The sequence below is a fragment of the Lissotriton vulgaris genome, chromosome 9, assembly GCF_964263255.1.
Source record: "Lissotriton vulgaris chromosome 9, aLisVul1.2, whole genome shotgun sequence".
Classification (NCBI taxonomy): Eukaryota; Metazoa; Chordata; class Amphibia; order Caudata; family Salamandridae; genus Lissotriton; species Lissotriton vulgaris.
Genome location: NC_141697.1, coordinates 143,496,412 through 143,520,800, shown reverse-complemented (window position 1 = coordinate 143,520,800; position 24,389 = coordinate 143,496,412). Strand labels below are relative to the sequence as shown.

Below are 24,389 nucleotides of genomic sequence, written 5' to 3'. Positions count from 1 at the left end.
GATCTAATTTGAACAGGGGGCCCGCTCCTATCTTTATACTAAGAAAAGGGGCTGACCCGGCGACTAGGTCCTGCCTATGGGTGGGACTAGGAGGGGGGTGGTTACACCCCTCTCCCATGCCGGACTTTCCCAAGGCCAGGGGCTGGTGTGCCCCTGGAACTGGTTCTGACCGGCCTATGCGTAGTGAGCACCGGGGTGCCACTCAGCAGTCACCTTCCTGTAAAGCCCTGCCTACCCAGGATACACAAAACCCTGTCTGGGACGGTGCTAGCACCGCTCTCGACAGGAAACCCTTTGTCCAGGCTCCCCTCGCTGGAAGGACTCCAAGCTGCAGGGGGTCAGACTCGTGTCTGTGGTGGCAGCATCCATTTTGTGGAGCTGAGGCTTCGTTTAACTTTAACCGGGGTTCACAGTTACATACATGTTGTGTCCCTCTAGAAGGGTGGAATGCTAACCCCGTCGCCAGAATTGGCGAGGGGTTAGTATTCCAATTCGTATGACACCTTACTCGACATGTTTTGATAAAGCAATACCAAAGATAGCATTTAACCGCAAGGATTATAATGCACTTAAGAGTATATGGTATGCGTTATCATGGAACAGCTATTAGGACTTGGTTCCGCAAGCTGCAGACAGGCTCAGCTCATGCCAGAGCACCATCTCACACGATTCCAAGCGCTCTGCCTTCAGGATTGTCAAGGCCTGCCATAGGAGTGACTGATAGGAATCTGTGTGTCCATTTTTAGGGTTAGATATAGGTATACTATATCTACAGCAAAGGGCGATTACACGACTTTGCCCCAGCTGTCATGCAGCCAGTTGTGTCAAATTTAGGAGGCCAGCCAGGGGTGGCATAATACATGCTTCAGCCCCTGGTAGGCCCTGGGTACACCTATGCCCTGAGTTACAGGGTCTGACTAGGTGGCCCAGTACCAATTGGTAAATGCACCTAGGGTACACGTTGTAATTTAGAGAGAGAACAGCCAGGCTGTGGGTCTGATTGGCAGGCCCACAGCCAGAGAAAGTCGTAAACCAGTGAAACAAAAGCAAAAAATCTGGGTGATCATAGGATTGCAGACCCTACTCTCCTACATGACCCCCCCCAAACTTTGGGACAATAAGCTAACCTCGACCAGGTGAGTCTTCTTGTTCTAAGTGGAAATATCTGGAGAGCCCATCGGCATTGCCATGATCAGTACCAGGTCTATGTTCCACTGTAAAGTCCATCCCCTGTAGGGAAATGGACCACCTAAGCAGTTTGGGGTTTTCACCCTTCATCTGATTTAGCCACAAGAGGGGCTTATGGTCGGTCTGAATCTTGAAGTGAGTGCCAAACAAGTATGGCCTCAGCTTCTTCAGGGCCCAAACCACAGCAAAGGCCTCCCTCTCAATAGCTGACCAATTCTTCTCTCTGGGGGTCAGCCTTCTGCTTATAAAAGCAATGGGCTGGTCTTGACCATCAAAATTCAGTTGAGATAGAACAGCTCCCATACCCAACTCAGAAGCATCTGTTTGGACAATGAATGGTTTGGAGTAGTCTGGACTCTTGAGGATAGGTGCTGTGCACATGGCCTGCTTTAGGTCATCGAATGCTTTTTGACAGCCTGCTGTCCACTGAACCTTTTTTGGCATTTTCTTACTTGTCAGCTCATTTAATGGAGTCACAATTGATCCATAGTTCCTGACAAACTTTCTGTAGTAACCAGTCAGGCCCAAGAAAGCTCGAACCTGAGTCTGGGTGGTTGGAGGAGCCCAGTCCCTGATTGACTGTATTTTGCTCTCCAGTGGCTGAACCTGGCCTCCACCTACAAGGTGGCCCAGGTATACAACCTGTGTCTGCCCTATCTGGCACTTGGTGGCCTTGATAGTGAGGCCTGCTGCTTGCAGAGCCTCTAACACTTTCCTCAGGTGGACCAGGTGATCCTCCCAGGTGGAGCTAAAGACAGCAATATCATCTAGATATGCTGCACAGAAGTCATCCAGCCCAGTGAGAACATGATTCACAAACCTTTGGAAGGTGGCAGGTGCATTTTTCAGACCAAAGGGCATTACCACAAATTGATAATGGCCACCAGGGGTTGAAAATGCTGTCTTGGGCTTGGCATCCTCAGCTAACCTGATTTGCCAATACCCAGCTGTCAGGTCAAATGTGCTTAAGTAGTTGGCAGAAGCCAATCTATCTATAAGCTCATCTGCCCTTGGTATTGGGTGGGCATCAGTCTTAGTGACTGCATTGAGACCCCTGTAGTCTACGCAGAACCTCATCTCTTTCTTACCACCCTGGGTGTGAGGTTTTGGCACTAGAACTACTGGACTAGCCCAAGGGCTATCTGAGGGTTCAATGACTCCCAACTCCAACATTTTCTGCACTTCAGTTTTGATGCAGTCTCTAACATGATCAGGCTGCCTGTAGATTTTACTCTTGACTGGCAGACTATCACCAGTGTCAACCTCATGGGTACACCAATTGGTCTGACTGGGTGTCAGAGAGAACATATGTCTGATAGACTGAAGAACCTGTTTACAGTCTTTCTGTTGATGCTCAGAGAGGCTGCCACAAAAGACAACACCATCTACTGACCCATCATCAGGATTCTGAGTGAGCAGGTCTGGGAGAGGGTCACTCTCTTCCTCCTGTCCCTCATCTATGGCCATGAGCAAGCTCATGTCCTTCCTGTCGACATATGCTTTGAGCCTGTTGTCATGGAGCACCCTGTGGGGGCTCCTGGGAGTTCCAAGGTCCACCAGGTAGGTGACCTCTCCCTTTTGCTCAAGAATTGTGTGGGGCCTAGACCATTTGTCTTTGAGTGCTGCTGGGGCCACTGGCTCCAACACCCACACCTTCTGTCCAGGCTGATAAACAGTCAGGACAGCCTTTTAGTCATGCCAAGCTTTTTGGAGTTCTTGACTGGCCTTAAGGTTTTCAGATGCCTTCTCCATATACTCAGCCATCCTGGAGCGGAGACCAAGTACATAGTCCACTATGCTGGTTGCAGGCTTTTTGAGAGGTCTCTCCCATCCTTCCTTCACCAAGCACAGGGGTCCTCTTACAGGATGCCCATACAAAAGTTCAAAAGGGCTGTAGCCAACCCCCTTCTGTGGGACCTCTCTGTAAGCAAACAGAAGGCAGGGAATCAGGACATCCCATCTACGCCTGAGCTTTTCAGGTAGTCCATGAATCATCCCTTTTAGGGTCCTGTTGAACCTTTCAACAAGCCCATTGCATTGTGGGTGATAGGGTGTGGTGAACTTGTAGTTGACACCACATTCCTTCCACATAGCAGTTAAGTAGCTTGACATGAAGTTTGCACCTCTGTCAGAGACAACCTCCTTAGGGAAGCCCACTCTGGAGAACACTCCAACTAGGGCCCTTGCCACTACAGGTGCTGTAGTGGTCCTAAGTGGAATAGCTTCAGGATACCTGGTGGCATGATCCACTACCACCAGTATAAACTTGTGCCCTGATGCTGTCTGGGGTTCCATTGGACCAACAATGTCAATCCCGACTCTTTCAAAGGGCACCCCCACCACAGGCATTGGTATAAGGGGGGGTAGTGGTCCTAAGTGGAATAGCTTCAGGATACCTGGTGGCATGATCCACTACCACCAGTATAAACTTGTGCCCTGATGCTGTCTGGGGTTCCATTGGACCAACAATGTCAATCCCCACTCTTTCAAAGGGCACCCCCACCACAGGCATTGGTATAAGGGGGGCCTTTGTTGTGCCACCTGACTTACCACTGGCTTGGCAAGTGACACAGGAGCGACAAAACTCCTTGGTATCCTCATTCATGTGAGGCCAGTGAAAGTGTGAGACAAGCCTGTCCCAAGTCTTTGTCTGGCCTAAGTGACCTGCTAAGGGAATCTCATGGGCCAAGGTAAGGAGGAAACCTCTCTGAGGCAAGGGGATGACCAGCCTCCTGGCCATGCCAGGCTTGGGGTCTCTTGCCTCAGTGTACAGGAGTCCATCTTCCCAGTATACCTTGTGGGTACCTGTGGCGTTCCCAGCAGCCTCAGCAGCAGCCTGCTGTCTGAGGGGTTCAAGAGAGGGGCAGCTTAACTGGTCCTTCCTCAGGTCTTCCCTTGAGGGGCCACCTGAACCCAGAAATTCAACTTGATCAAGTTCGAACTCTTTAGGCTCAGTTTCCCTCAATTCCTGTAGGTCAGCCTCCTCTGAGACTTGATCCACAACCTGGGGCAAGGGGGAAGGCAATGCCTTAACCCTACTGCTCTTCTTCTTGGAAGGTGTCTGGTCCATTGTTCCAGGATCCAGCACCTGTTCAGTGGGGCATCTTCTGGCCTGTGACCTAGTCACAGCAAACACATGTGCTGGCAAACCTAACATCTCCATGTGAGTCCTCTGCTCCACTTCTGACCATTGTGATGACTCCAAATCATTGCCCAACAAACAATCTACTGGGAGGTCTGAACTAACAACAACCTTCTTCTGGCCATTTACCCCTCCCCAGGAGAAAGCAACAATTGCCATACTATGACTGGTAGTGACATTGCTTGCATTGGTCACCAGGAAATCTGTACCTGGCATGATCTGTCCAGGGTCCACAAAGTTAGGTGTCACCATTGTGACACTGGCACAAGTGTCCCTATAGGCCTGAGCCATTTTTCCATTTATTAAAGGTGTCTGCCTGTATTTGCCCAAAGTATTGGGACTTATATCAGGGGATATATCCACATCCCCTGTACAGACAAGGACAGCCTGAGTGAGTGTGCCAACTAAGTTGTCATACCCCTCAGAACCCAAGGTTAACCCAACTAAACCCTTGGGAGGTGCACTACCACTGCTGACTGTACTAGGGGGCACAGGTGCCTTAGGGGCTGCAGTGGCAGGAGTCTGCCCTCCTCCTTTCTTGGTGCACTCACTAAACCAGTGAGTTTTACTTTTGCAGTATTGGCACCACCTTTTGGACTGGCCTTCTTGATTCTTCTTTTTCTGGGGAGCCTGACCCCCACCCTCTTTGGGTTGTTGGGGACCTGTCGAAGACTTCTGGTCATTTTGTTCCCCCTTTGAATCTTTACCCTTCTGGTCTGCTTGCTTCTGACCACCTTGATTCTGGCCCTGGTTCTGCTTAACTCTTGTTCTGACCCATCTGTCTGCCTTCTTTCCCAATTCTTGGGGAGAGGTCAGATCTGAGTCAACAAGATGCTGATGCAACAACTGGTTCTGACAATTGTTTAAAATTTGTTCTCTCATGATCAAATTATACAATCCTGTGTAATCAGTAACCTTACTGCCCAGCAACCAGCCCTCCAAAGCCTTAGTGGCACAATCTACAAAATCAGACCAATCCTGAGACTGAGTTTTCTGGGTATCCCTGAACAGCAACCTGTACTGCTCAGTGGTTAGGCCAAACCCATCAATCAGTGTATTCTTCAGGACTTGGTAATTGTTAGCATCCTCAACTCTAGTAGTGAGGAGCTTATCTCTACCTTTACCTTCAAAGGAGAGCCACAAGATAGCTGCCCACTAACTTTGGGGAACACCCTGCACAGTGCAGGCCCTCTCCAAAGCAGTTATCCATTTGTGGATGTCATCCCCTTGTTTAAAGGGGGGCACTATCTTATTCAGGTGCTTTGTATCAAAACTCCTTTCCCTATTGCTAGGTACAATGCTGCCACCAGTGGGGGCTACCCCACTTAACTGTTGCTCTCTAGCAAAGGCAAGCCTCTCTTTGGCCAGGGCAAGTTCTTCCCTTTCAATCCTCAGATTAGCTGCCCTTTCTTTAGCTTCATACACTCTCCTCTGAGGGGAAGTCATCCTCCTCAAAGCAGAGTTCTGAGAGCCATTGGTTTGAATGGATCTGCCAGAACCTCTTGATAGAGACCTAACTCGTGCATTCCCAATGTTAAGCTGGCCTGAGAGGGGTCCCAGGGATCTCCTAGTACCATTCTCATGCCTGCTTAAGTTGTCCCTAGTTAGCTGACTAACTACTTCTGGACCTTTGTCTGCCTCATCCCCAGATGTATCCTGATCATCATCCTCCTCACCTGAGAGATGGATGAGATCTGGGTCACCCCTGGTTCCTTCTAGGGCTGGCATGTCCCCTTCTGGATGAGAAGAGCTAAGAGTTTTCTCAGCCTTTCTAGCATCATAAGTCTCTAAGAGACCAATCAGAAATGGGATTGTGGGGTTAGACCCCTGTTTTAGCTTTCTGGAGGTACACACTTGTCTCATCTCCTGGAAGCTAAGGGCTGCATATCTAGAAGAGGCCTGTGGAGGGTCCTCAACCACCAGAGGGGTCTCAGTAGACTCTCCGTGGTTAGACATGCTTCTAGTGTGGTGTAAGTGATGCACCTACCTACACTATGTGTTTGCCTACTGATCCCTTGCTAAGAGTTGCAGCCAAGGTGTGCTAAGCCTTGAGGAGCTGCAACAGCTGGTTCAGTAGAACTCAGAGTATTCTAAGCTAAGTTATATGTACCTACAAGTACTTATGTGATCTTTCAACAAGATATTCTTAGGATACGTGTGGTAAAACAACAGCAAGCTCAAATCCCAACCGCTGCTCACCAATGTGAGAAGGTGGCCTGATATGCAGTGCTCACTATTCTAGTGAACACTATGTATCAGTCCAGCAACCCTTATTGATGATTGGTTGTAAGTCAACCTTATAGACCAGCTATCCTAGTAGCGTGGATACGAGCAGTCTAAGGCTAAAGACTCGGGAGGGCGTGTTAAGCCAGCTGTTATACCACACATATACCCCTTGAACACCAAGTGAAAGGACACCACACAAGTGTTATGAAAATAAACAGTGTATTTATTAAAATCACAACAGCCCTGTACTCTTTATGAGGACAGGGTACTAAGCACAAAACAAAACTCTTACGAAAATACTTAAGTTAGCACAGTATATACAAATGCCCGAGGGGCACGGAAAACCATATACTCTGAAAGTGGAATGCGAAATTACTAGCAGGTAAGTACAGTACTAATAGGCTTTGGAATCGCTAGGACTTGACTATAGAATCGTTAGATTACTTCTAGGAGACCCAGGGGACTCGGGTGCAGAGTGTGCACTCTCACGCGTGATGCGGGACAAAGTCTATGGTAGCTAGTTTTCACAGAGTTAGTGTTCTCGGGCGAACCCGACCTGGTAGGAGGAAAACGAAACTGGATTCTGACCCTTGGATAGTGAGGCTATGCTGGGGCACCGAAATGCCGAAGTTACCTAGCCCAGGGGCTGCAGCTGCATAGGTCTCAAAAGACGTCGGGAATCCTCGTAGACGGACCAGGAGCCTGGAAGAAAGATGCTGGCAGGCGACCAGTGAAGAGAGTTCGAAGTGATCCAAGCCTGGATCTTGAAGATGGATGACACCTGAAAGCAGAGGGGACCAAGTTCGTGACTACTAGCCAGTAGTCAGGTGGCACCAGGAGGGCACCGGATGGTAGTCACCTCGACTAGGTGGGTGGGTGACGCTGTGCTCTGCAGATCTCACGGACCAGGAGGCGTTGTCGGTGACCAGGTTGGAGGAGCGAGCTGTCCCACGATGGATGAAGCTGTCGGCGTCGCTGGACCCAGGATTGGGCAACAAAGCCTTGGCAAATTCAAGCCCACGCGGTGGACTCAAAATGGCGTCTGGAGTGGACCAGGAGGGTCCGGGGTGCTTCTCTTGAAGAAGGAAGCAAGGGCCAGTCTGGAGCAACCAGACCAGCAGCAGTGATGTCGTCGGGCGTCGTTCAGAAGGCCACAAGCCAGCGGGCTAGTAGCCAAACAACGCGGTGAGCAGCAAAAAGCAGAAGGGCCCCACGCAGATCGTGGAGATGCTGGAGGGCTGATCTTCGGTGCTGGAGCTGCTCAGGGTCGGGGCTTCTCGGACCCCAAAGCACTCACCAGAGGGACACTCGGCGGGCTTGTTGTGAAGAAGTCGTGCAGTCTTGGCGATCGTCGGTCCCTCGAGGTCTCGTCGCACTCACGGTTCTCAGCTTCGCTGTAGAGGTGAGTAGAGGTCAGAGGTGCCAGGGAAGCCGGGTCTCGTCGTGCTGGGTCGTCGGATTCCTGAGGAAGGACTTGCAGCAGACCGCAGTGTTCTTGATGGTGCCTGCGGATGCAGGGTGACTACTCCTTAGCCACAAGGGAGAATCTTGAAGAAGAAATCTTGATGTCCTTTCGCAGAAAGTCGTGTCTTGATTCCAAAGATGATCTAATTTGAACAGGGGGCCCGCTCCTATCTTTATACTAAGAAAAGGGGCTGACCCGGTTACTAGGTCCTGCCTATGGGTGGGACTAGGAGGGGGGTGGTTACACCCCTCTCCCATGCCGGACTTTCCCCAGGCCAGGGGCTGGTGTGCCCCTGGAACTGGTTCTGACCGGCCTATGCGTAGTGAGCACCGGGGTGCCACTCAGCAGTCACCTTCCTGTAAAGCCCTGCCTACCCAGGATACACAAAACCCTGTCTGGGACGGTGCTAGCACCGCCCTCGACAGGAAACCCTTTGTCCAGGCTCCCCTCGCTGGAAGGACTCCTAGCTGCAGGGGGTCAGACTCGTGTCTGTGGTGGCAGCATCAATTTTGTGGAGCTGAGGCTTTGTTTAACTTTAACCGGGGTTCACATGTCGTGTCCCTCTAGAAGGGTGGAATGCTAACCCTGTCGCCAGAATTGGCGAGGGGTTAGTATTCCAATTCGTATGACACCTTACTCCACATGTTTTGATAAAGCAATACCAAAAATAGGGTTTAACCGCGAGGATTATAATGCACTTAAGAGTATATGGTATGCGTTATCATGGAACAGCTATTAGGACTTGGTTCCGCAAGCTGCAGACAGGCTCAGCTCATGCCAGAGCACCATCTCACACGATTTCAAGCACTCTGCCTTCAGGATTGTCAAGGCCTGCCATAGGAGTGACTGATAGGAATCTGTGTGTCCATTTTTAGGGTTAGATATAGGTATACTATATCTACAGCAAAGGGTGATTACACGACTTTGCCCCAGCTGTCATGCAGCCAGTTGTGTCAAATTTAGGAGGCCAGCCAGGGGTGGCATAATACATGCTTCAGCCCCTGGTAGGCCCTGGGTACACCTATGCCCTGAGTTACAGGGTCTGACAAGGTGGCCCAGTACCAATTGGTAAATGCACCTAGGGTACACGTTGTAATTTAGAGAGAGAACAGCCAGGCTGTGGGTCTGATTGGCAGGCCCACAGCCAGAGAAAGTCGTAAACCAGTGAAACAAAAGCAAAAAATCTGGGTGATCATAGGATTGCAGACCCTACTCTCCTACAAAATATATATATATATATATATATATGTTTTCCATTTATAATTTTTATTATTTCCGGGGTCCCCACAAATCGGCGGGAATACTCAGTGCTTATGACTATTGATGAGGATCCCCTGGAAGAGAACCATTCACTTCCTGTTCTGGGTAGTGATAAAGAAGTCCATGAATGGAAGCTCCAATCTGGGAAATATCACCTGCATCATATAGGGATTCAACGCTAACTTGTGATTTTCCAGTGAAACACAACTGAGAGTATCTGCCCTCACACTAAGGGTGTAGGGAATCGGTAACAGGCTTATAATCCTGAGATTGCTTTAACAAAACCAGTGAAGCATTTTCCTATGAGACTGCGGTGGACTGGGCTATAATGGCTGCGGTGCTGGGAGTGGCATGTCAGCCATGGTTAAGGGGTAGGACATCTGGGTCATGATAGGCAACAGCACTATTTAAACCACCACAAGGAGAATGGAAGCTGCCTGGCAACTTTCCGGGGGGGGGGGGGGGGGGGGGAGCACTGGCATTTCTCTTGCTTCATCAGTTTGTTTCCTGTTTTCCCTCAGCTTAGTTATTTTTTCCCCGTTGTGGTTCTCTCCATTGCATCTGTCTATTTGACTGACTTTAAGTTATGGCTCCTGTTTGGCTTTGTCGTATTGCTGTGCCTTTTCCTGGTTTCCTTTGATGTGCAGTAGTTTCCTGGCTTTATGTCTGACTTTGGACTTACCACCTTTTTCCATCTTTGCTTAGGTCCACCATTCCGAAGCTGGAAATCGAACCTTACATACCAATACCATTATTGCAGAACACCTTAATAATTATAATTGATACTAAAATCCTGTGCATTCTATTTCCCTAAGTGAGTTCTTAAGATGTTGTAGAATATTTGCCTTTATCCAAGTAGTTGTTTAAAACCTAAAACCTGAGAGAGTGGTGTCTAAAAAGACTTACATTTTGGCTGTCTTTCTCTATCTCTCAGTCCAATTTCCCGTTCCTTTTAGTATTTAGTTTTACCTTGTGCATTCTCACCACGTTCTGGGTAGTAGAATGGATCGTCATTATAACTTCTCTGCAAATACCTGCAAATTCTCATAGAGGGGGTCTCCGAAATGAGCCACCACCAGGAGATTCCCTGACACTTCGCCCACTACCAAAGGCAAATTGCCTCCCAAAATGCAATCCACGACCCCCACCCCCCCACCACCACCCTGGAGATAACTGATGGTGGTGGTGTTGTCTGGTAAAATCTGACAGTTGGAGATAGAAGGGAGAAATCTGTTCATTGGTAGTTGGACCACCGGCAGGTTGAGGACATTTATGTGCAGACACTACTCCGAGGTAGACCAAAGGTGCCCACGCCATCCTATCACTCAGGTGGGCAATCCAGGTGTCAATGACCACAGTAGCCTTATTCTACAGGCTGACTGGATGAACCATCTAAAGGTTGGAAGGGTCAGTTCAACAGTGCGGATACAAATGAACAGAATAGGAGATCTGTACAATTGCTGCAAGACTCTACTGATGCTGGACCCACTGTGACCTAGGCAGCAATGAAGGGCCCTCATCCACTATCTGGCTTGCAAGATTAATAGGCTGGATGATGTAGGCAATCCGCCTTTTCCTTGCAGTCAGTGCTGGACCCTTTATTTTTACTGGCTGCAGAACTCTGTGCAGTTTACCCCTGTTAGCCTAAAGTGCTTGTCCTCCTTCTTCAAACATGGTAGGAGTGGGATACCACTAATTTAATTTTATCTATGAATTCATAGTCTATGCTACCAAAGTGTACCTATGGTAAGTTAAATGTCACAAGTCGACTGCAGCACTCCATCCACTACTGTGACAATGTAAACATGACTGCAGGCCGACAATCTGTAGCCTGGAAACTGCAAATAAGGCCTGTCAAAATAAGCCATTTGAAACGCTTCTTTTTAAATATGTATGAATTATCCCAAAGTAAGCAATTTTGCCCTCAAGGCAGAGTGAATGGTAGGACATGTAAAATGTTATTGTTATACATGCCATTACAGTGGCAAGGTTCCAAACTATTTTCAATGCTGCAAGGCTGGCTGTTCTGTAGGAAAAATTTGGGATGAGATATTAAATACAAATACTGTATTGCAGGAATGCAAATGGATAGAAAGATAATTAAACAATTATTTTATTAGTTTATTCAATTTGATGGCGATCCCAGATGTTTATAAATATTAGGGAAAATAAACATTTAGAAAGATCCTTTTCCATATCTGAGTCTACACTTAGCTATAAATAGTCACATTTTACACTGTTTTGGCAGTCGAAATTTTGTTGGGGGGGTTGTGTGGGGCCTGCTCACAGGTCATCCTGTCACGGGCCCCACACAACCCCCCCAACACACACACACACAGCCAAGGCCTTTGTCACAACTCTAGGAGCAAGTTCACAACTCATCAAGGGGGCTATTAAATGGCTAATTACTGACTGGCAGGTTCTTTAAGATGATATTACACTTTGGAGTAGGTTTACTAGTCAGTCAGTCAAGCAAGCTTTATTAGACATAGTCATAAAAGCATTACATATAAAAATTTATATAAAAATGGAATTAAAATGTATACAAAGTTTAAAACAGATAATTCATTGTAATAAAAATGACCAATTTAAGATACATCAAGTATTCATGTATAAAGTGCATTTTCAAAGACCAACCCCTTTACATTTTATGCTTCTAATAATCCAGGCCCATCCTAGATATTTCGCCACAGCTATATATATTACAGGGCTTGGGTTTGTGCAGATAATTCTAGTAGCCACAGTTCCGCTCTGAGTGCCTAATAGTTTAGCCATAGGTCGCAGCCAGACTCTGCGCGAGGCAGAGTAGGCCGGGCACACAATTAGTAAGTGGCTAACTGTTTCTTTGATATCTGGGCAAAATGGACAGGAGCTACTTCCAGCGTTTGACCATCTGGATGTAAAAGATCTGATAGGTATACTACCAATTCTGAATTGAAAATAAAGTTTTCTATCCAATGGCTTCGTTATGTCGTCCCAGAATGTCTCGAAACGAGTTTCATCCTTGAACTCCATAAACACCCCTGTTAGTGAAAGTGGGGGGACGGTCCTAAAGTGTTTCGAAGATATCATCTCCCAGTACAAGCCCTTGAGGACCTTTTTTGATGGAAATACAGCATTGATTGGGTCTTCCCATGTTTCCGCCAGTCCCAGCTCTATGAGAACCGCTCTAATTCCAGAGAGCCATTTTATCTGGTGAAAGACATCACATATAATAATGTCCAGGAGTCCCATGGCAAATATTTTCAGCTCCGGCGTTACCCATATTCGACGCCAGTGCAATACAGGACGGAGATTTGCAATGATCTCAATTGGTTTTATGCCTAGGTCCTGTAAAACCGGGCCCATGGGGGTACTGTGTGGGAGCATAACAAGATTTCGTAGGAACCTATTTTCGGAGGCCGTTAGCTTACTTAGGTTTCCCTGTCCCCACATCTCAACCCCATAAAGTGCTGCACTCACGGCCTTTGCATTATAAACTTTAACTGCAGGTGCCATCGGTTTTGTCAGGGATTGTGCATGTTCGCGGGTCAATGCCCCTGCGATTTGCCTGTGCTTGAGGGTAGCCAGGTCAATCTGTTCATTCCATCGTAGGTCATGTTGGATGGTAACACCTAGATATGAGAACGATTTTACTTGCTCTAGGGGTAGGTTATTCATCAAGACTTTTCCTTTGAATAACTTGTGTTGATTAAAAGACATAAATTTGGATTTTGAGACGTTAATTTCCATGCCATGGTCAATACAATATGTTTCAAAGATCCCAAGTGCTTTTTGCAGACCACTTGGGGTCTTAGAAATAATGAGACAGTCGTCGGCAAACATTAAGATTGGTATCTTAGCGCCTGCTAGAATTGGTGCGTCAACATTTGCCTCCAACAAGGTCTTTGCTACATTGTTTATGTAGAGGGAGAAGAGGGTATGCGCTAGCACGCAGCCTTGGCGCACTCCTCACTCTACCGGGAACTGATTAGTAACATGTCCTGGGGAACCCCATCTTATCTGGGCGTAATTATGCTCATGTAATTTGATAATCATAGAAAGAAGGGTGGGGGGCATGCCCATGCCATTCAAGACAAACCAAAGGTTGGACCGTGGTACAAGGTCAAAAGCTGCCCTCAAATCTATGAAGGCAGCATACAGACTTCCTCCCCCAATTTGAACGACCTTCCAATAGAGCATTGAAAAATGTAAGACTTGGTCGACTGTGCTTATGGAGGTTCTAAATCCTGCTTGGAAGTGGGTCAAGATGTCCATCTCCCGCTCCCATTCTTGGACCTTATTTAATACCAGTCTGCCATAGATCTTCTGGATGGTATCAATTAGACTGATCGGGCGATAATTGCCTGGGAGCGATTTATTGCCCTTTTTGAACACGGGGATTATTTCCGCCCCGTTCCAGGATTCGGGTATTGGGGATCCACTGGCTACCATGTTAGCCAGTAATAGTATGTACTTCCCCCAGGGTTCTCTATTATTGAGGAAGATGTCAGCAGGGACACCATCTATACCTGGCGCCCTTCCAGGAGTGATAGAATCTAGTGCGCGTTGGATGTCCATGATAGTAAATGCATCTTCCGTACAGGGGGTACATACGATCCCTTCTCTCTGTTCTACCGATAGTTCCGGTCCTTTGGCATATTGGGGCCTAAAATGAGTTACCCAATCATCCTGGGCTACCCAGTTTTGGGGGTTTTTGGGGCTTCCTTCACAGCCCTATTTCAAAATGTCCCAGAATTGTTTACAATTTTTGTGGGAACTTGCCTCCTTAAGCTCCTCCCATCTTTTTTCATCCCAGGCTCGCTTGGATTTATGAATAATAGTGCGAACACAAGTGCTGGACCCTTTTTTAATGGCTTTACCTAGATCCATCCGCGCTTTTCTACATTCTTTATTATACCATCTTGGAGATTTGTCGGTCCTATTTTTGTTCGGATTATTTGGTTTAACAAATAAACCTTTTATTTGCAAAAAGAGGGTTTTGTGGACCTTACTTGCACTTTCTCTCTCAGGGGTAAAAGGTTCGGCGTTGGAACAGGTGCTCAATTCCATAGTAGCTTTCTCTAAATTTTTTAAAACAAAGTCAATGGACCCTTTTTTAATGGCTTTACCTAGTTCCATCCGCGCTTTTCTACATTCTTTATTATACCATCTTGGAGATTTGTCTGTCCTATTTTTGTTCGGATTATTTGGTTTAACAAATAAACCTTTTATTTGCAAAAAGAGGGTTTTGTGGACCTTACTTGCACTTTCTCTCTCAGGGGTAAAAGGTTCGGCGTTGGAACAGGTGCTCAATTCCATAGTAGCTTTCTCTAAATTTTTTAAAACCAAGTCAATGTTTGACTGATTTTGGGCAACTTTGGCCCACTTCAGGTGGCGCATGTCATTTGCCAATACAACAGGTTGAGAGCTTCTGTTACTTGGCTCCTCTGGTGTCGCTGGAATTTCCCAGTAGGAGAAGAACATGCAAAGGGGGTTGTGGTCACTCTCTAGGCGGTCAACAACCATCATGTCTACCAGGTGGTGCCATACCTCAAGGTGGACTAGTATGTAATCAATTCTACTTTCTCAGTTGCCGCTCTTGAAAGTGACAGCACCCTTCCGATCTTTCGGGGTCCTTCCATTGACTGCCCTTAGTCCTTGGTTCAGACAAATTGAATTAATTTGGATCACCAGATCAGTCAATCTTTTTACTGGGTCCAGTTCTTGTTTAGGTACCCCCCACTGGCTATCTTGGTCATATACAAAATGAGATTCGCCACCCGATAATGATTCAAAGTTTACATTAAAATCTCCAGCAATAATAAGCCGTGAGTTTTGGGAAAATCTTTCATTGAGGCCTTCGAGGACAACAAGAGTGTCTGACTTCCGCCCCCCTGTGCTCTTAGCGTACACATTATAAATGCATAAAGGCTTAGCTCTATTAAGTACAAGGGAGAGAATCTGTATATCCTTGTGATTAGAGGTGAGCTCCTTTACGATGATCCCAGAATCTTGTTTGACCCAAATAGTTAGTCCCCCAGAGGGTCGTCCCTTGTCTCCTTTTACAGCGGCAATACTAAAATTAAAAAACCCTGGGAGATATAATGGGTCAAGGAGCAACGTTTCTTGGAATATACAGATGGTGAACTGGCTGACAAACAAGGCCCATTCAGGGCTTTGCACCTTGGTACTCAACCCTGCAATATTCCATGACAAAATTTAACCAAATATGTCAAAATCTGTCAATCGACTTGCATCAGGGTTCGGGTCTGATATACTAACTCCCCCTTTGTTGAGCCCTGTATCTAATAAGTGACAAGGATTTCTCGTGTGGATGTCCTGGAGTACAGATACATCTGAATTCGGGTTTGATGGAATGTCTTCCCTACTATACTCCACTATTTCTTGAAGAGCACAAAGTGCTCCTGTGTGGGTTCTCGGTGGTGCAATTAGGGTGGATAGAGATGGATCGTCATAATGTTTGCCATTAGTGTCATCAGGGGTTAGTCAATCATTTAAATCCAAGGATGACCTGTCCACTCCTGCCCCCTGTGATTGAGTTCCCATTTCCCTGTTGGGGGGGTGAAGATCTAATTTGGATGGTTGAATGATCGGGGGAGCAAGACCTGAACTCCAGCGTTATTAGATTTTGTGCAATATTTGCATTTTTAAATGTAATTTCTATACAATCAGTCCCATGTCCTGGATGCGAGACCCTGGAAGCCCTGATGATGTCTTCCCTTATCACTGATCGGCATCCTCTGGTATGCCTAATCCAGTGGATAGCCTCTTTTGTCAGTGAATCTTTTGTTTCCAGGTTCTTGCCTACACTTAGTTTGAGGACGTTCACCATATATACTTTAGATAAGTCAGGAGGTATAGGTCGAGACAGGGAGGGACATCTCCCGGGAATAATTTTTGGGGTGTTTCTAATGGTGATAGGGGTATTAGTAGGCTTATCAGTGAGCTTTGCGTGCCCATTATTTTTAGCTCTTTCAGGAGATTTGGGTTTAGATGTTTTCACTGGTAGGGGCTTTGCTGACACCTCTGTTGCTTTACCTTGTTTAGTAGGCAAAATATGTGCTTTGGTCTGGGTACTACCCCTATGCTGCTGTGGTACCGGACACTGGGGTGTTCCCTTTTGCTTCTCAACAGTACCAGTGCTCAACTGTTTTATAACAGGATTACAAGTGGGGCAAGTGTTCCCATTAGTGATTACCTTGTGAACTTTAGAAGTTAAAATGTCAACTTTATCTTGCATGCAATATATAAAGCTACATAGACGGTTCACTAGGCTACAGAGTTCAGAAATATCATTCCCAGTTTCTGGAGTGGGTATATGCTGGTTAACCTCCAATCTCTGGCCATGGTAGGCATCAGATGGTGTTTGTTGGGTCAAAGGAACCCCATTCTCTTTATCAGAACAGTCAATGTCTGTAAGAGGTAAGTACCTGTTTGAGCACAATACAAGTGGGTTAAGCGGGCTATGAGAAGAATTTTCAACCTCAGAGTCTATATGGTTGGGCCATCATGTGGGGTGTCCCCTATGTGCTCATCAATATTAGGATTAGACTTTGTCTTCAAAAACATCCCAGGAACAACAGTCACACCCCGTTTGCCTTTCTTCTGCGTTGAGTCAGTTACATCATCCCCTTCCATATCTATTAAGATGTTCTCTAATGGTGGCTTGGATGTGAGAATGAGACTACAATGTTCAATCAACTCTTCGAAGCGTGTCAATACACAGTTTTCTCCCGCATGTTTGGGTGCTTTTGTGACTTTAGTAGCTTTCTTGGACTTTCTCCTTTTCACCCGGGAGCTTGGCACATCTATGACACCCTCCATTGATTTCCTCTTCCCCATTATGAATGATCGCAAAAGCACAGTACCTTAGGTAGTGGAGGGGCGATGGTGATGATGTAAGTGGCGTGGCCCTGCCCTGCCTCCTCCTGCCCCGGACGGCCCGCCCTCTGCCAGGCGCGGCCCGCGCGCGTCCCGCTCTTTGTTGGCGCCTCCGGGCGCTGTTGTGACGTCCCAGGTGTGCCTCTGCCACTGGGGCACCTGGGAGTTGTGGTTCTTGCTGGCCGTTCACTCACGGCGTGCTAGAGCGCTGGAGTTGGTGGAGCGCTGGAGCTGGTGTGCTGCCGGTTGCTGGTCTGAGCCGTTCCCGTCACGGCGGTAAGTTTCCCTGCTGCCCCCACAGAGCGCTCGGCGCTCCGCTCTTTGTTGGCGCCTCCGGGCGCTGTGGTGACGTCCCAGGTGCGCCTCTGCCACTGGGTCACCTGGGAGTTGTGGTTCTCGCTGGCCGTTCACCTCATGGCGTGCTAGAGCGCTGAAGTTGGTGGAGCACTGGAGCTGGTGTGCTGCCGGTTGCTGGTCTGAGCCGTTCCTGTCACGGCGGTAAGTTTCCCTGCTGCCCCCACAGAGCGCTCGGCGCTCCGCTCTTTGTTGGCGCCTCCTGGCGCTGTGGTGACGTCCCAGGTGCGCCTCTGCCACTGGGGCACCTGGGAGTTGCGGTTCTCGCTGGCCGTTCAGCTCACTGTGCTAGAGCGCTGGAGTTGGTGGAGCGCTGGAGCGGGTGTGCTGCCGGTTGCTGGTCTGAGCCGTTCCCGTCATGGCGGTAAGTTTCCCTGCTGCCCCCACAAAGCGCTCGGCGCTCCGCTCTTTGTTGGCGCCTCCGGGCACTGTGGTGACGTCCCAGGTGCGCCTCTGCCACTGGGGCACCTGGGAGTTGTGGTTCTCGCTGGCCGTTCACCTCACGGCGTGCTAGAGCGCTGGAGTTGGTGGAGCGCTGGAGCTGGTGTGCTGCCGGTTGCTGGTCTGAGCCGTTCCCGTCACGGCGGTAAGTTTCCCTGCTGCCCCCCAGGTAGGTTTACTAATTTTGGCTATTTACAAAATCTGAGGATAAGGTTACTTTAAATTGTAAACATATATGTCGCCAACCCCTGGAAAAGGGAGATGGAGCTGAATTTAAGAGTGTAATTTACTAATGGCTAGAAAGAAACTTCAGTAAGCATTAAGTCCAGCACCACACATGGCCATCCACAGAAACTGCAACACCCTACAATACATTTTGTAATCATTTATTATAAAATTAAATACATTTTTTAAATGTTCCCTTGACTGTGAAGTCTACCTATGTTAGAGTATACAGAAAAGAAAAATGTTTATTTAACTCATAATAGTTTAAATAGTTTTATGTCTATGTTAATTATTACTGTAAATTAATTATTTATATTTAAAGATAATAAAACTGCTACAGCACTATTAACTTAAGATGAATAATACAGTTTTTGTAAAGCTTAAATTAAAAGACAAATTCTGATTAAAGTAAAGAAATTTAAATCATTGTTATGCATTAACGATTCTTAAACATGTATAGAACTGAGAGTAATGTAATTATATTTTAAATCATGTTGATGCTACATTCATTCATAAATTCATAAAGGGTTGTGTAAATATTTTATAATTATTATTACATTAACATTAAATTAAATGTATTTATATTGTAACTATTAAAAAAAAAATACATGTAACTTAACATTGCTTCCCCAAAAGGTTTTATTTTAAGTCCCTAATGCCATTATTTTGTACTGGAGGGTGTTGCAGTACCAGTAGTTGGCCACGTACGGTGCAATACTTCCTTCAGCTCTGAGCTATAGCAATGTACTAGTATTTTGGGTCCCTTTTTGACTGAAGTAACTTTTAAAAGTGCAGTTTATGAATAGCAGTGGGCTACTCTTAATGCAGGGTGAATGCCCCTCCATAAACCCCTCCCTGCCCTCATTGAACCCCTCTTTACTCCTCCCTAAAGCCCTCCCATTTAGGAGTAAGTATGCCCCTCTTTCCAGTTACACCCCCTTATCCCTCCTACATTTACTACTAAGAGCCTTATAACGATGTCGGACACCGTCACAGTCTAGGGACCGGCCAACCTCAGTCAGCGGATCCAACACCTCAATTACAATCGACCTCAGATGGTGCGTTCGGATACTCCTATCTCTCAAAGTGGAGCTTGTGCTACGGCCATAAACTATCCATAGCACAAGCTCCCATACCCATAAAGAAATGGGAGATTGTGTTCATCCCTGCACCACGTGGCAGGCACATCAAGATGCCTGATACACAGTGCAGGAATCAACAGGGGGTACCATAGGTACCATGTCAGTCCACAACCAGAGGTCGCAAGGAGAGGGGGCCTTGCTAGGGGCCCCCAAACTCACTTTCCGATAGGCTTTCCATGTCGGAAAGCTTGGCATGGAAAGTTTGTCGGAAACCAAGCATTGTAATACCAACGACGGGAACGCCGCCGATTGGGATTACGGGCCGGTTTCAATTCCGACTCCTAGATTGTAATTAGGCAGTCGGAAGTGAAATCGACAATGAGTCACAGGATTTCTGACACTCATTGTAATCAGCCCCTAAGTAATAAGCTTACATGTGTTTGGATCTCCTGACAGAAAAGGCAGAAGAGGTGGAGGTGAAGATTTACACTTGTAGGTTTGTGAATATCATTTTGTACTACTTTAGGATTACTATTATACAATAGTAGGATATAACTGAATCCTACTTTTAATCATAGGATATTATTAATAGTTTGATAGTGTAGGAGTCATACTCCAATAGTACTACTAAGGTACTACAAACATTTGAGGATTTGAGAATAAAGTGGCATTAAAGACAACGGTTTCTACACAATACCATTGCTAATAGGATTTATTCTACAGCCCAGCTGCTGCTAAGTTGTTATAAATTCACCCTAGATGAAAAGTTAACACATACATTATATTTCGTAATATATATATTATTAAAAATAATAGGATATAAATGAATTCCACTTTCAGGCATGGAATCCTATTTATAGTTTGACAGTGTAGGAGCCTTACTACAATAGTACTACTAAGGTACTAAAAACATACTACAAAATGCAGTTTGTGAATATGCTCTTATTTTTATACATTTTATCAAATAGTTGAATGAGCCTATTATCCATATGCTGCATCAAACTCAAACTTCTATCCAACCATGCACTTTTTCTTAGCCACCCACTTATTTTTATGGACAGGTATAATGACAGGTATTCGCCCAATGGTATATTTGGGTTGGCAGCAGTTTTCCCCAAGAAATTGAGTTGCCAGCTTCTTAAAGGCACATGGCTTAAATATACTTCAGCCCCACTGCAGAGAGATGTGCATTTAAAGTGAGATGTGTGGGGAAAGTCACCTCATAGGAATGCCTCAGGAACTTCTGCAACAATCTAGATTCCTCCAGTCGTTTTCCACGGGTCTCAGCATTCTCCAGCATCTTCCTTTTTCTGAAGAGGAAAAAGAAAACAGAATCCATTTGTAAATGAAGAATTATCAAAGGGTTAAGTATGTTTCTTTTAAACTTCTCGGTGCACATATGTTTTAATGTTCCACAACAGTGAGTTTGGGGTACAACATATAAGCTATGTTCCTACATAATTAATAAAACACGTCCAGTCAGGCCCTTATGAAACAGCATTGGATAGTTTATTTATTCCTGTAGTAATTTGTTGCAGTAAGGCACTGTTAGACCTGTCTGCCCTTTGGGTAGTCCCTCCTAATTATTTGTTTATTTTTGTCCCCTTTTTGCCCCTCAAAACCTTTAATTTTTATGTCCACTGGGTTTTCAGGTGTTGACCTAGGGGTTAGGTGCTCTTTCACCTCATAGTCTTTTTCTTGAGGCCTAGGTGCCTTTCTGACTAGATTTACAAGACACACAAAATGGAGGTCAGTAACTGCCATAACTGTCACCTCAGGAGCAGGGGCCCATAGGGTAAAACAGGGAGACTCTAGAAACTTCTGGCCTATTCTGGACACTTGAGGCTAGGGGTATATAAGGGCAGAACCTGGTCAGCCATTTTGTGTAGCCAAAGAACCAGTCGGAGTGCAGGCTGTGGGGATAGAGAGTTAGGAAGCTCAGAGGGTTGACTTCTTGTCAGAGGGTTGCTGCCTTACTGCTGCCACTGCCCCTTCCCTACAGATCTGGCCCTGCTGTATGACCTTCTTCTTGTACCTGATTGGGGTCCCCCGACGTGTTAGGAGGAATTGACCTCTAGCCTTAGGATGGACCTCTGAGGAGAAGGAAAGGGTAGAGTGGTTGAGCTGAATTGGGACTTCCAAACCACTATCTCTGGCAAGGGAGTTAATTACCGGCCCTTGGAGCTTTGAGAAAAACAAGGCCTGGACTGAGAGAAATATTCAGCCTTAACCTTACCCGGGTCTTTCTGGACACTGCCCCATAGTCTGGGCTCCATCGGTTACCTTCGTGTGGTGGAGAAAGTGGTTCACGCCCCCTCCTTGTCACGCTCCTGGGTTGGAGGGCATTGCCACTGTGTGAGGAAGAGATAGCCTGGCTGTGGACCCGGTACCGGCGTTAAACCAAATCCCTGTTCGCACTGTGGGGCGAACTATAGATGGTAGAGCCGGATTGAGGAAACGCTGTTCCCCTTGCAGGCTCACTGAGCACCATCCAAAAGTGTCAGGGGGCGGAGTGGCCTTAGAGACCCAATCGCTTGAGGGCGGAACCTACAGAGAGCATTGCCGTCGGCGTGAGAAGGAGGCCGGCCCTGCGCCTCAGATGCTGTTCCTTTGCGCAAGGCCCAGTGTGCGGCTTGTGATGGAGGGCACTCGTGTGAGGAGACGCCGAGACGCGATCCCGACGGCTCAACCTGGAACACCCAAAGCTGGCGGTGAGGTTTGCTAGCGGATTCCTGGTGAAGCAGAGTGAAGTGGGAAGCAGCGTTCTGCTAAAACAAGTAAGCAGGTTCTATGGTGAAGGCGGGGGAGTCCGAAAATAGACACCTACATTCTCAGCCTTAAAGTCTGGATGGTCCGAAGCACGGAGGAACTAAACCAGATAATCTTTGGAGGGCACTAGAGACTTGATCGGAGTACTTAACAACTGAGCGTGTTGGCAGACCAGACTGTGAAGAGCCTTTGTGTAATAACACCTGTAATTCGATGCCAGATATAGGTTAAATCAACTAGTGAACGCCTAAAAAGAGAATCTAAGTATAGATGATAATCCTTTGGTTCTTGGAAACATTGTACAAGAAAACCTTCTCTTAAGTGCAAACCGTTGTTGTAAGAGGTGCCGAATCTGAGAATTAAGACAGTGCATCGTAATGTAAAATCATTGTGGGAAGTTTGAAATGCTAAGGGGTTGCTGAACTGAGTACTAGTGAATGTGTAAAGCATAAGCGACAAAGCACAGTGGTGTTACAGGGTACGATTGGGAGAAAGGTCAAAATGCTCAGTGTATGAAATTGTTGAACTACTGAAGGGAGAAAATTTAACAAAAGAATTTTATAAAACAGCCCGTATTTTTCTAAGAAGGTGTGGTGTCTTTCTTTTCTAGTGGAGGGACATTATGTTACTGAAGGGTGTGACGCAAACTTAACGCATGTGCCTTTGAAGTAAGCCTTTCCATTTAGTGCCAAACGACCCTATGTGACTTGTAGATCCCAGGTCCAACATAATTGGTGTCTAGCGGTGGGATGAGAACTGTGTTTGCGTCCACTCTACAGTAACCTAGTGTACTCCATAGGCCTACACCTGGAGTTTTCTCCTTGCGGACTCCCTAATTATATTTTTGGTTTTCCAAATTTACTCCTGGTGGTGGGTGGAGGTAGCTTCGAATTGCCCCTGTTAAACCAATTCTTCCCGAGTGGTTGTCCCTATATCTCTCATAAGCAAAATGGAATTTGCTCTGGAGGAACTGGAAATCTATACTGCAGCCCAGCTTAGAGACTTTTGTCAGAAGATGGGAGTATTTTTTAAGTGTGGTGCCAAGAAGGGGGAACTCCAGACCAGTTTGAGGGCTTGGGTGGCGGCACATGGAGAGGGAAAAGAGGAGGAAGAGGGGATGGACCGGGACACAGTCATAGGGGTAGATGGATTGTTCCAACCTGAGATGGGGAACCTACTACCAGGACCTAGGACCTTTTCAAGGGAAGGCAGCAGTCTCTCCGGAAGAAGCTTAACCGAAGCTGAACTAGTGGACAGGAGGGAAAAAAGACAGCTAAAGTGGGAGTTAGCCAGGTTGAAAATGGAGAGGGAGGAGCAGAGGATGGCTCACGAGTTGAAACTTAGGGAGCTAGAACTCAAGGCCCTACAGATAGGAACCTCCAATTCTCCAAATGGTGGCAGCGAAACAAAAGAACTGACCAGGGAATCCAGACCCTACCTATCTAAAGATATAGTTGCCAGCTACAGCCCAGGGGATGACATCGCCAAGTGGCTGGCTGCCTTTGAGGTCTTCTTAAGAGCCCATGGGATCCAGGAAAAACACTGGGGGGGTGGTTTGTACAAATACATGCCTCCTACGGGACTGGACACATTATTGGGCCTGGAACAGGAAGAGCAGACCCACTACCCCACCATGAAAGTCGCGCTAATTAGGAAGTTTGGGCTGAAACCAGAGAAGTACCGGCAAAAGTTCAGGGGAAGTCACAAATTAGGCACACAAAATTGGGTGGATTTCCTGGACTATGCAAGGAAGGCACTAGAGGGTTGGATATAAGGCAGTGAGGTGAGGGACTATGAGGGGTTGTATGACCTTATTCTCAAGTAGCACCTACTCGAGACATGTTTTCCTGAGCTGCGTCAACACCTGGTGGACAGCAAGCTGACCAACCCCTGGAAGCTTGCAGAGGAGGCGGACATCTGACCCGGGTGTCCTCAAAGGGGACTGGAGGGGATTCCCAAAGGGCCGGACAGGGCGCCCCCCAGAAGAAGGAGGGGGGAGATAAAAAGCGGGAGTTCTCAAAAGGTCCCCAAAACAGTTTCCAGGGAAAAGGAACAGGATTCACCCCTAAGGCTAACCCGCCCAGGAACCTTCATCCTGGCCAAAGCCAGCAGCCAAGGGTTGTCCACTGCTTTGAGTGTGGTGGTGTTGGACATTATAAAGGAGATGTCAAGTGCCCAAAGAGACCACCCCCTCCCACCGGAGGAAAAGCCCCGGGAGTAGCTAGTGTAGCGCTCGGGGAGGAGTTGCCCTTAGATAAGGGGGGTGAGTGGGCTGGTGTCACCTTAGTGTCCCTGGGAGATCGGGAGATGGTTCCTAAGATCCAGGTGCCCCTAAATACTACCAAATATGGGC

General features: G+C 47.0%; 1 protein-coding gene across 1 annotated transcript in view; it reads right to left on the bottom strand.

Moving 5' to 3' along the window:
* Positions 1-24,389, bottom strand: part of SPTBN5 (spectrin beta, non-erythrocytic 5) — a 2,284,272-nt gene that overhangs the window by 447,528 nt on the left and 1,812,355 nt on the right. The window contains exon 50 of the mRNA XM_086937224.1: positions 20,487-20,577. Coding sequence (XP_086793350.1) covers positions 20,487-20,577 — 91 coding nt within the window. The remainder of the gene's footprint in view (positions 1-20,486; positions 20,578-24,389) is intronic.